This window comes from Zonotrichia albicollis, chromosome 3, assembly GCF_047830755.1.
Source record: "Zonotrichia albicollis isolate bZonAlb1 chromosome 3, bZonAlb1.hap1, whole genome shotgun sequence".
Classification (NCBI taxonomy): Eukaryota; Metazoa; Chordata; class Aves; order Passeriformes; family Passerellidae; genus Zonotrichia; species Zonotrichia albicollis.
The window spans coordinates 80,335,895-80,348,238 of record NC_133821.1 but is presented as its reverse complement, the minus strand read 5'-3'; the positions used below and the strand labels follow the sequence as shown (position 1 = coordinate 80,348,238).

Sequence of the window (12,344 nt, the reverse complement as noted above, 5' to 3'; positions counted from 1 at the left end):
CTTTTGCTTTGTGTAGCTGAAGAGCTTTAGGGAAAATGGCAACTCCTTGCTATCCACAGAAGGTGTGTCATCAGCTCAGACACCACTTCATTGTAATTTTTTTTCTCTCTGCCTCTTGGTGCTGAAAGTGAGGTGATCGTGTCGCAATATGCAACTCTTTATTCCAAGGGTGGCACATCACCATAAATGAAGGGAGAAGTGACTCTTAGGAGCTGGTTCCTGGTGAACAGTCTCAGTCAAAGGACTAAATTTTCCAGCTGGAGAGACGGTGGTGTTGGTGTGCCAAGCTCAGGAATTGCAGAGGGGCTTGCTCTCAGAGAGGCCAGCCCAGCTCCCACTGCCAGGCTGGGGCTGGCTCTGCAGTCAGTGCCAGCAGCTGCTGGGGATGCTGCTCCCACTGGAGCCCCAGGCTGGACTTGGTGCACTCTGGGACAACTCTGCACTCACAGGGGAAAGAACTTCCCCCTCTGAGGGCCACATGCCAAATCCTTGCAGTCTCTGCTGACTCTGGGATGGAGAGGGAGGGGACAATTTCAAGAAATAAGCTTCAATTCAGTTTGGTCAACTTCTGATGGGATTTCCACATTTCTTTGGTGTATTTTTATTACTAGAATTTCTGGTTTGTTGTTTTGAAGGAACTGGTGTTCAGCGTGATGTTGCTGTCATGTGCCTCCTCTACAAATATCACAGTAATATGCTACAAGGGTGAATTTTTGGATAGGATATCCTGCATTTTACTGCTTTCTAATAAGTGTGTTGTAATGCCACTTGTATGGAAAATCCATCTTTCTGGTAATATTGTTTCCTTTTTACAATCCAGTATACAAGTTTGTGATTGCTTTGCTCGATTCCAAGGACCGAGAGGTCTGTTTTGCTGCCTGTGGAGTTCTGCTCAATCTCACAGTAGATGAGAACAAACAAGCTTTTCTCATGGAAGAAGGAGGAATTGGAAAGTAAGTTCCTGATTGTGCTTGAGAAAAGGTAATTTTGAGTAGTTTGGCCAAAAAGTTTTAATTGGATGTTTTTTTTCCTGGGGCCAGTAGCTGTAATAAAGATGCCAGCATAATAGATACTTAGTATCTAAAGTTCTGCGAGAACCAGCCTTTTGTGAGGGTCAAACCCTGCAGAAGAGTCTCCCAAAGACCCTCTGTGATGTACACAGCAGAGGGTACCATAGAGGAAAGCAACTAAAGCCTGGCTTTGCAGCAGCTGCTTGAGCTTGGCTTAACTGGCTCCTAGGTGGAGCCTAGGTGGGCTACAGTGAACAGCAGGGTCAGTGTGTGTCTGCGGCAGGTGTGAGGGTACTTCAGGAAATTATAAACCAGATGGTCCCTTGCCATTTTTGTAACCACTTGGTTCTGTAGGGAAACCTACCTGATGTAGCCATGCTCTGCAGGGAGGGCTCCTGGGTCTCCTCTCTCTGGGACTTCCAGGTTAAGGGCACTGTAACATTGTAAGGGATATTAGACCTTGAAAAAGCACCGTGGATGCAACGCTTGTGGCTTTGATGTTCAGATAATAGCGGATCCAGCTTAATTGGAGCAACATGAAAGATCATGTTCCTGTGCTTGTAAAGCAGTTGGTGCAGCCCACAGTTATGAAACAATATGTCTCACTTTGAAATGCTTTCCTGTTCATACATCATATAATTACTTTTTTATACACTGTAAACAATGCATAGGCTTCTCGTCCTTCCTTCCCACGTTCTAGTTAACTTATAGTATAAAGCTGGAAAAGGAGAATAAAAAGAAGTTGCTGGCAAATTGAATAATAAATGAGAGAAATTTCTATAATATAGAATATTCTGCAGCCTATAGAGCCATACAAATTCAGAATTTTCTATACTGTGTCTGAAAATTTGTGAGGGAAGGAACAAAAAGCAGTAACAGCCTGGAATGAATCTAGGTAATTTGGAAGTGATTGCTAAGGATATCATCCTGACAGTGCTGAAGCAGCTCTGGTTTTTTTGGAACTGAGGTTATTGTACCAATATATAGTGGCCCAAAGAAAATAGGGAATTAGTCTTTTCAGAGAGTTACATTTTAAAAAAATTAGTGCAAGTTCTTTTGGCTTTTCATTAGATGCCTCCTATTGTTCCACAATGACTGCCTTCAGAGAGGAGGAAAAAAGCAAGCCTCTTTTTGGGTGGTCTTCAATGGCTGGTAATTCCAGCCATACCTGAATGTAGTAGTTATCCTTACTATTCAGCAGATGACAAATCTCTCTGTGAAGTGGAGAAGTGAGGAACCCCTTAGAGGGGTTCCTAAGGCTGGAGAACAGCACTGAAAGGTTTCTGTCATTTAAGGGACACCTTAGTAAAACAGGCATTTCTGAGAGGAAATGCAAGAGTGGGTGAGATCAGCAAAATTGTGAGACTTCACTGAATGTGAAAGGTAATTCTTTGATCATGGAAATAGCAGATTCCTTTGGATTTGTTTTTTTGGTGAGATGATCTGATATGTAGTAAGATGGATATTCTGACTGAAGCTTTTTCTGCATTCCCACCACCTTTTCCAGATGAATCATTGGTGCCTGATAAAGTTTGGCTTGGTTTGCAATCTCTGCTTTAGTGGTAGTCACAGATTTGGGACAGTCACCTACTGTAATGAAATTTGATGGAACTTTAGTGTCTTTGAAATGGTTACATTTGCAAAGTATGTGAGTGAAATTGGTCATTTGGGTTAGAAAGTTACGGAAGATGGGCAGCTGCAGGCAGGCACACACGTGTAGACAAAAGGCATGTCCACATCCTTGGGGAACTACAGTTAATGAAAAGGGGGAAGTTACTGAGGAAGAAAGTAGCATCTGATGTTTATTAACATAGAATTTTCCTGCAAACTTCCGTGAGCTTGCTTACATTTCTAGACTGCCAGATTTTTGAAGAGCTCAGGAGTAAATTCCATGGAAGAAACCACTGATATTGTTTGGTACCAACAGGTTGATTGACTGCTTACAAGACTTTGGGCCAGCAGACTGGCAGCTCTCGTGTTTGATCTGCAAAACCCTGTGGAACTACAGCGAGAACATGGCAAGCACAGCCTCCTGCTTCGGAGGGAGCACCAACACCCTGCTGATGCTGCTCACAGCACTTCTGGGTGAGACTCCCAGCCTTGGGCTCTTTTCCTCAATAAAAGACACAGAAGGAGCAAAATCAATGCAGGGTTAGTTTGGGTGGGAAGTCTGTCCTGCAGCTTTCAGTGGCTGGCCAGTGTGGGCTGTGCAGCACACACTGGGCTCCCTGGGGATTGTGGCATTTCTGGGGTGCAGCGGGCTGACTTTCCTGCCTGGCCACCTTTCTTGTCTCTCCATGATCTCCTTGTGGGCAAGGACAACATCCTGACAATTTCTCATCTGTTCCCTAAGGCCAGGAAAGGTGTGCTCATTGCTTCACAAGGCTGAAAGATTAATGTAAGGACCTTGATTTGCTTACCCAGTGGGATCTTTTCATCCAGGCATTTACTTTTGCTTCAAATTTTACATAGGTCAGTGCTGTGTAATAGTCCTGTAGTCGGTATATGTAATTTTCCTCCTTTAGTTTTTGACCACTGCTTTGCTTATGATTTTATTTTGGGTAGATCACTTGCAATTATCTTTAAAAAAATCTTTAAAATATTAATCAAATTGAAGGAAACGAACTATATGTGATATGATTTTAATGGGAAATTGATTAAAGATGTATACTTACTGTCAGACCCAGACAGAACGTGAGATCTCACAGTCTCTTTCATTGTAGACAATCAGAAAAGTGAGTGGATTTGTGAGGATTTTTTTCCAGTTACAGCAGAATTACTGATATTCACTGCTGCAATAGTTCCTTGTTTTACATTCCTTGCTATGGTGGACTTTATCTTAATGCGTGCAGTAATTCCATCTATTTATCTGAAATCAGCAGTGTTTCAAGGTTATTGCTGCACTTTTCAACATTCTGCAAGACATCTGCAAACTTTACAGCCACAATAATGCTTGAATTTTCTGGCACACATATAGAGGTATATATCTTTGTTTTAGAAAATACATGCTTATGTTTTTCTCTGCATTTAACACTCCTTATTGAAGCAAAGTCCAGGCTGGATAGCAGTTGTAACTCTCAGTAAACAGTATAACTTTCATCAACTGGAAGTTTGTGTACAATTGCAATTGCAGTTACAGTTGGGATTGCAATGCTGCTGTAATGGTAATTAATTCGGAACAGGTTAGAATTAAATCAGAAGGCCAGTCATTCTTCACACTTTAGTAAGAAGAGGAGCTGTAGAAAAAGCACATCTTATTCATTGGATCTGGTTCCTCTGTGTGCAGAGAGCCAACAAATCTTAGTAATAGCAGCTGGTTGATATTGTCCTGCATCTTCCTCCTCCCATTGTGTCCAGTAACAGCCTTGAACCGTCATTGCTCTGATTCTATCATTCAGGAAGCAGGAGGCAACTGCTGACAGCCAGTGAACTGTACTTGAGCGTCAGCACACCCTCAGGAAGCGGAAAAAGTGGAGCATGGCACAGCAGACACCTCTCTTCACCTGCTGTGCTTGGCCTCCTCCCCTTTATTTTCCCCTCCCCCATCTGGCACAGGATGACAAAAGATACAAGGAAGCAAAAGGGAATGGAAGTGGCCTGGAAAGCTGTTGTGCCCAAGAGAAAGGCTGGACAAAGGGCACTATTTGTTTTTCTTTTTCCCTGCCTGATCCCAGCAGCCTGGGATGCAGTGGCCCTGCTTTCCAATGGCACTTGTCATTCTCCTTCTTTCAGCTGCTTGACTTTCATGTCACTCTGCTGGCTCAGAGCTCCTGGTGACTGCTGTTCCCAGGTCCCTGGCAGCAGCTTTGCCTTGGCCCAGGCCCTCACAGGCAGCGGTGGAGATGAGCTTCTGTCTTGGGAACATTCTTCTGTTTGGTCATTCACTGAAAATAAAGTTTCTCCCTCCAGACTTTTTCTTGTGCTGACTTTTACCTCCACTGTCAATTCCAGGAGGTTATTTTGGAATCTCAGTCCATGTGAACTCTTACCTGACATGACAGAGCTTCCAGGGCTGCCAGCCCCTCTCTTGCCGGTGTTTCAAGGATGGGCAGCCCTTGCCGACTGCAAGAGTCTGCACTCCAGTTTCCCCCACAGTGTGCAGGCCCACTGTGTTTTGTTCCTGGGCTTGCAGCCAGCACATATGCTCTTTGGCCAGGACCCAATATTGCTGGTTTTTGAGGAGAGTCGTGGGAAAATTAAATTATCTGAGGATGCACAGCTTGCATGCGGAACACTGATCCTCGCTGATCCACAGCGTTACTCACGTTCTGCTTTGGGAAATTTACTGCTTCAGTCCAACACTTCAGCTTTGAACTGCTTCTGACCCTTGTTCTTGTAGGCTGGAATTCTCGACCTCAGTGATTCCATAAATACTCAGTCGACTTCTGGAGAGCACAGCTGTCTAATAAAAGGGAGAAATGCCTCTCAGTCTGTGTTTGAACAGAGTTAATTTGGGTAGAAAAAAGCAGGAGTAGGCAAGGCAATTCTCCTTGAAAACAAATCCCATAATCCCTTATTTTCCACTTCAGGGTCTCTGGCTTCTCTGCTGCTGAGAGTGATTTTAGGTATGTTGGGTTACTCTGCCATTGACAGGACAAGAGCTAATGGGCACAGGTTGCAATAAGACAAAATTCCAATTAAGCATTAGGAAAAGAGATTTCCATTGTAGCAGGAGTTAAGCACTGGAACAGGCTGCTGCCCTAGAAGGTGTTCAGTACTCAACACAGACTAGAGCAAGCTGATACATGGTGACTGTGCTCCAGAGGTTTTTTCCAACCTAAATTATCCTGTGACATCATCAAATGTAGATTTGATGTCAGAGGCTGGATTTTATCTCTGATTAAAGCTTTCTTCCTGCAGAAATATGACATCTTTCTTGAAAGAATGGGTGTTTTTCTCCTCTTTATTTTATTACGGAAAGACTCTAAATGTCATCTCCTTACATAGAACCGCTTTTGGAATCTTTCTCACCATCAGCCTCTGTTTAATTTAGGTAGTTGCAGTGTAGTGGCACAGGAGCCACTTGTCTGCAGTTGCTGGTAGCTTTGTGTGAGCTGGAAATGACACACAGGGATGTCATTTGCTCCTTCATACCTGTCTCAGCTCAGGCCATCTGATCTGCACAGGCACCTTGGCTTGCTTTTGGAGGGAGTAACTGCTGTTGGAGCATCTCATTTCTACATCAAGTTTGATTCAAAATGTGGGTAACTGAAGTTTCTCTTTAGCCCCAAGTTGCTTTTACCTGCTGTGACTGTGCAATTAGCTCCCTTACAGAGTTGTTTATTTAACACATTATGAATCTGGTGCTTTTTCATAGTGTAGGCCAAGGACTAAGTATTGCCCATTTGGAGCAGGATTCTACCTTCATATTAGGTTTGTTTGTGGCCTAAATCTTGTCAAATATCCTTCTGTTAAACTCTGTGAAAACATTCAGCATTATCAGTTGTGTTTGTGGATTCCTGATTCAGGAGAATGCTTCTGGTTGCAGACTGATTTATATTTTCTCTAAGAGTTTGTCTCTTTGCCACATCCATTGCTAAGCGAAATGGAGGGGGAAAAATGACTGATGACTTCCTTTCATTCCTAACATTGTCTTTAATAAGGACTGTCCTGTTGTTTTATTTTTGAAATCTGTGAGGAAGGGAGGGCATCAGTAAATCCAGTGACCAGTGTGGTTCAAGTTCCTTCATTGTGAGAGTAGATAGAGTTTGAAAGAGTCTCCAGATTAGCAGAGCAATTTGGGACAGGAAAAACATAGTTGTAGTTAGATGAATGAATTGCTTACCTCAGCAAAATTGCTGTGGGCAGTATTAAACCCTGGGTACTTTCCAGACTGACAGCCACAATAAATCAGTCTCAGAGACAGTTTTTGTCTCAGAGACACCTGTGAGGTGTGAGAATAAAAGAACTTGCAGTACCATTTTCACTCTTCTACTGACCTTACCATCCTTTCTTTTCAATTAAATGTAAGACCCTCAGACAGTGATGCTTAACTTATCCCAAGAGCAGTTGTTTTTAAGCCATCAGCATACACAGCTGCTAAGCTGCATGTGTCACAAAATATGTAGTTGAATGTATTTTTATTTGGAACTGATGACAGTATTTCCTTGATTGCAGATGAAGAGGTAGAGTTGGAGTGCAGCCTTGACAAAGCTATAAAGGCCTGCCAAAGAGTATATTGGGAAAGAGAGTTCAAACCCGTGGCAGCAAAACTTCTTGACAGAATTCAAAGCCATCACTCTTCCAACTGAGTCTGTCACTCCATTTTAATCAGTCGGGGTGTTTTTATCAGGTAAACCGTATATTTCTAATATACCTGTACATTGCCAGTAGTAAGCTTGTTGGAGAGCATGACTATTCTACAAAAAAGTCAGAAAAGCCTGGCATTTATATACTGGATGCTGTCTTCTGAAGAGCTTGTATGAAATCTTTGCATGTGTAATTACTTTATACAATATACCCGAGCTGATGAAGCAGCTGTTCAGTGTGACTTGTCTAGTAATTGCATTGTTTCTTCACTGGAAAAATATTTGCTGAACGTCTGATTTTTAAAAAGGAAGTTATGAGTGAGTACTTGGACCTCTGTGGTACCAAAAATGTTGTGCAAATGTTGTCCTGTCAAATGTTATGTGACAAGAGCCACATCTCACCTCCAGACTTTGACTCACTTTTACCTTTAGGAGCTTCTGTGACAGAGTAACTGGTGCTGGTGGGGCTTTGTCCTGTGCTCCTTCATGACCCTCACTCTTCAGATCGAACACTGTTGGTGGTCAGGGAAAGTCACTCCCTTTTCCTTTTGACACTGGGGAGTAGGGTCTAGGGTATCCCAGCTAACCCAGCTGCTGCCTTGGTGCTGGTGGGATGTAGGCCCAGCTGTGCTGGTCTTTCTGGGATTGGGACTTCCCATCTTTAGACAAAGCACCCTTATCCCTGATGTAAGAGAAGATTTTACCTTTTTCAGTTGGTCCCACACTCCCAGGAGCTGCCTGTGTGCCTCTGCTTCTCAGACTTCTTGGCCAGCTGTCTCCCCTGAACCTGTGTCTCCATCTGTGGGGCCATAACAGCCTCTTTCTCCCTGTTCCCCCTGCCTTACAAACAGCTGCCTTGTTTTTTGCTCAGTTTCATCCTTCCAGCATGTAAAAGTCCCTGTAGCCCATGGATTAGCACAGCAGGCGCATCGCTGGCCTCGAGCGTTCCCGGCCCAGTTGGCCACAGGGAGCTGCACAGCCGTGACCCATTTCTCTCTCTGCTGCCCTCAGATTACTGGGAATGAACAGCTGGGCAGGGGCTGCCAGGCTCCTGCTCCCGTGGGCCAGCAGCATCGCCCTGGGCCCTGCAGCACCAGCGGCTCCAGCCTGGCAGTGCTGCGAGAGGCTGGAGAAATTTGTTGGGAGGCAGGGATTCATAGCTCCTCCCTCAGTGGCACTGCTCTCTCTGCCTTTGGCAGTGCCCAGACCTCTGCTTCCAGGGGAGGAGAGACAGGCTGGGAAGTAGCGCCATGGTAGAAGGGCAGCAAGACTTCTTTCCTAGTTTAGATCCCTGCTTTTCTGGGGCAGGAAAGGGAGATTTCGTGGTCCAGGTTTTGGGAGTGGTGAGGAGGAAACTTCAGTGAGAGTGATAAAATTTGCTCCATTCTTTGTGTCTCAGCTGTTCAGGTGTTACTTGTGCCCAGCAAGGCTCAGCCCTGCTTTGGGAGCTTGTGTGGCGGCGGCCTCTGTCACGGAGGCTGATCCACAGGAGAGAAGTGCTCGGCATTCCGTGTGGTTTGGCTCCAACAACAGCTCTGCTCAGCTCAAAAATATCTCAATTATCATCCCTTCTTTTGCCATTTTAATTTTAGCTGAAGTTGAAGGGAAGATAAATGGTTTCAATGTCCCATTTGTTTCTGGGAGAGAAGAATGGATTTGCTTTGAGAGAGTATTAAAGAAAGGATGCTGGGTAAGTAGTCCCTGTGGGGAAGAAGCTGGAGGCATTTGTTCCTGGCATTTGTGTCACAGCAAGGCAGGCAAACATCCGGCTGTGCAGGGCAGGGTGGGGGCACTGGAAAAGGCCCCTGTGGCTAAGCCCTGTTAGGAGGACTAATCAGAATTGACAAGGGCTGAATCTCTGTCAGAAGGCAGCTGATGCTGATGGCTGGCTCAAGTCAAGGTGATGTTTGGGCAATTAAGATTTGTTCAAATACAACACTAATTATGTCAGTTCCAGCTAATCAAACTGTAACCAGGAGCCTGAAGTGCTGTGTCTGCAGCTGGGCAGAGCTGGGGATCCTGGGGCAGCCACCATGTGTGAGCTCTGGCCTTTGCACAGGAAGAGGCACATTCACAGAGCTGGATTGAGAAGAGAGGGTGGCACAGGACTCTTGAGCACCCCGCCTGTCTCGCTGTACCAGCCTCTGTCCTTCTCTGAAGAAGAACCTGTGTGTAGTAAGAAGCAGCCCCAGAATGCTGGATTTCAGGTGTGTTCTTATGGCATTGTTTACCATTTGGGTATCTCTGCTACACACCTCAGTGCAGCAGCTCTCTGGTGTCCAGGAGCCCATTCCTGTTCTCCCTTGGGAAGAGCTGCCAGCACCACAGCTGAGAGGCTGCTGCACTTCACAGCCACGGGCTGGGGCTCTCCTGGAGCTGCCCAGGAGTACTGGGCAGAGAGCTGGGATTGCCTGCAGGTTGTGGCTTCTGCTCTGATGGCAGCTGTGACCAGATGAAGCCACTCACACACAGATCCACTGCAGTGTTTACTGCTTGAAAAGTGAGAGGCACTTGGATGTGGCTGGAGAGCATAGGATGGAAATGGCCAGTTTAGGTTTCTTGGAGAAATTCAGGTCTACCTTTGACCTCAGAAAGCACCTGGAGACTCAAGCGCTGCAGGAACTGTTCACAGACTGGAAAGGCACAGCTCAGCTGTACAATGCCCTTACGACAGGAAAGTTTTGCTCTGTTTTTGGAACATTAAAAATCCTGTATTTTCAGTTAAGAGGAAGCACCAGATGCTTCCTGTTAGTCACAATTTTTGACAGTTTATTAATCTTTCTCCCCTAGATCTTTTTAGATATTTTAGCTTCTTGGACTGTAAACTTAAAACTGTTCTCAGAAAGTTCTGTAGAAAAAGAAACCAGTCTGAGCTGAGACCTAGGCCAGAGGACAGAAATTAAACTGCTTATGGGCTTGGGAAAATCCATTTCACGGAATCACAGAAAATCATAGAATCAGCTGAGTTGGAAAGGACCCATCAGCACAGTCGAGTCCCACTCCTGGCCCTGCACCAGACACCCCAAGAATCACACCTTGTGCCTGAGATAGCTTGGTCCAAATGGGTGAAAATATCAGCAGTACAGAAGAGGTGTTCCCACTGCAGTTAGTGAAGCTCTAGCTCTGTTTTTAAACTTTTCCTCCCACCATTTCAGACTCACTTAAAAAAATCATGGCTCATGATTTTAACTGTTTGCTCAGTTACTGTTTCAAACATTTTAAATGGTCTTACAACCAGTAAGAACAGAAGCTTAAAGTTAAACCACACAGAAACGCCAAGAGAAAAAGTTGTTACCTTTATTTCAAAAATACCAGTAATACTGACAAATTTAAAAAGCAATTCACACTCATACAAAAGTATTCATGTGTTCTCCAAAACCACTGTATATTAAACGTCAGCATTTTAATCACGTTTTGATTTACTAAAAATAGATGTTTTTTAGCCTAGTTATTTAAGCACTGCAAAAATCATTAAGACCAGCGTTGGGCATGTAATACAGTAGGACTGTTTGGCAGTCTAGAACAATATTCCCACACCTTTTCCTAGCTCCTTCTTGGTTCATCCATGAAAAGGAGGACAAGAAGCTACTTGACACTTTGTGTAGGTAGATCTCTAAGAAGCTTTGAGGACTCCAGTCCCCTTCTTTCCATCGGAAGACCATTGCACTTTGGAGCTCATGAAATAATGCTGAACAAACATCCTGTTTTTAAGGCTAAACTAGTTGAGAAAATTGACTGCTATCTTTCAAATTATCAGTGTGGACAGAAGAGGTTTAGTTCTGATTAAACAGGGAATCTAAATAACAAGGCTTTTTTGAAACCACACACAATAAAGGCTCAGACAATAGCAGTGCTCACTTTCACTTCTAGCTCAACTGGAACAGCCTGGGTCTGTTCACTCCACCTGCACAAATAGCAGCATCAAGATTTTCTAGAATTATTCTCGTAGGGAAAGCAAATGCCATCAAGTCCCAGCTCTTTTCACACTCCGACTCCCGCAGTATTTGCCTTAACACAAGATCTATGTATCTATGGTTTGCTATATTGCCACAAGTTCAGAGAATGTCCCGGGCTGTCTAAAGCCAAAATACCATGAGCAGGCAGCACTTCTGCACAACCCTGTCTGTCAACTGCCAAGCGTTCGCTGCCCAGCGGCAGCAATGATATTCCAAACATGGAAATAGCTGAAACTAAAGGAGTTATGGCACAATGGGCATCTTAACTTATAGCTACTGTTGGTCCTGAGGCTTCGTATCTTCCTCTGCCATACTGCAGCTGCAGAACATTCCAACGTCGACAGGCAGCCAGAGACATCAGGTCATATAGCGAGTAATAGCTCTCAGAGCATAAAGTAGTTCGGCTTGCATCCGAGCTTCTACCAGAAGCAAATTTACATGGACCTGCAGAGAGAGAAGTTCTGCTTTAGCACCGAGCTCGCCGCCACGCCTGCAGCCACAGGAAGCCTGGGGGCCATGGGCACTGTGCTGTGCAGCAGCAGCAGGGGAGCACTGCCCGTGTCACTGCCAGACCTCCTCCCCTGTGGAGCTCACTGAGGGGGCAGAGGAGCCAATGCCACACCCTGTGGCACAGCGTGGCACTGGCCCATGGCACACTTATGTAGGGCCAGGGCCATAGGAAGAGCAAATCATCCTTTAGCAGACAGCTGATTTAGCTGGAAATAACAGACAAGCTTTCAAGCACACAAGCCCTTCCTTCTCTGGCAGCACAATATGCACAGCCTGTTCAGTTTCAGTGAGGCTAATGATTAAAGGCAGAAGGGCAGTGAGCACCTGTGGAGCAGAGGGAGGTGACAGCAAAGGCAGAGGTGATAAGGACATTTGTCCCTGGGGACTGAGAGAGAAACACACAGGCAGCTTCCACCTGAACAACACAGAGTGGTTGACCAAGGCGAAGCACCAGAAAAAACTTTCAAGTGTGATAAAGCCTCTATCTCTACTGACACACATTTGTTCAGTAGCTACTGGAGCTAAGAATTTTAGTTCCCCACATCATCTCCTCAGTGCCTTTATTGCATTTCTTTGAGGATGAAATCAGAAACTTGTGGGGGGAAGGGTGTGAAAGTATT

General features: G+C 44.9%; 2 protein-coding genes across 13 annotated transcripts in view; one reads left to right on the top strand and one right to left on the bottom strand.

Annotated features, from left to right (window-relative positions):
* Positions 1-12,344, top strand: part of ARMC2 (armadillo repeat containing 2) — an 81,709-nt gene that overhangs the window by 54,776 nt on the left and 14,589 nt on the right. For 7 of the 10 annotated variants that reach the window (XR_012579674.1, XM_074537981.1, XM_074537980.1 and 4 more), the window contains 3 exons: positions 821-953; positions 2,938-3,095; positions 7,128-7,302. Coding sequence is in view for 8 of the 10 variants with exons in the window: in XM_074537981.1 (XP_074394082.1) it covers positions 821-953; positions 2,938-3,095; positions 7,128-7,261 (425 nt within the window). In the remaining 2 variants the exon portion in view is untranslated. The other 3 variants (XR_012579675.1, XM_074537977.1, XM_074537976.1) reach the window with 3 other exon arrangements.
* SESN1 (sestrin 1) overlaps positions 10,533-12,344 on the bottom strand; it is a 79,737-nt gene continuing 77,925 nt past the window's right edge. For all 3 annotated transcript variants that reach the window (XM_005485067.4, XM_014265647.3, XM_005485068.2), the window contains exon 10: positions 10,533-11,658. In XM_005485067.4, coding sequence (XP_005485124.1) covers positions 11,572-11,658 — 87 coding nt within the window. In that variant the 3' untranslated portion in view covers positions 10,533-11,571. The remainder of the gene's footprint in view (positions 11,659-12,344) is intronic.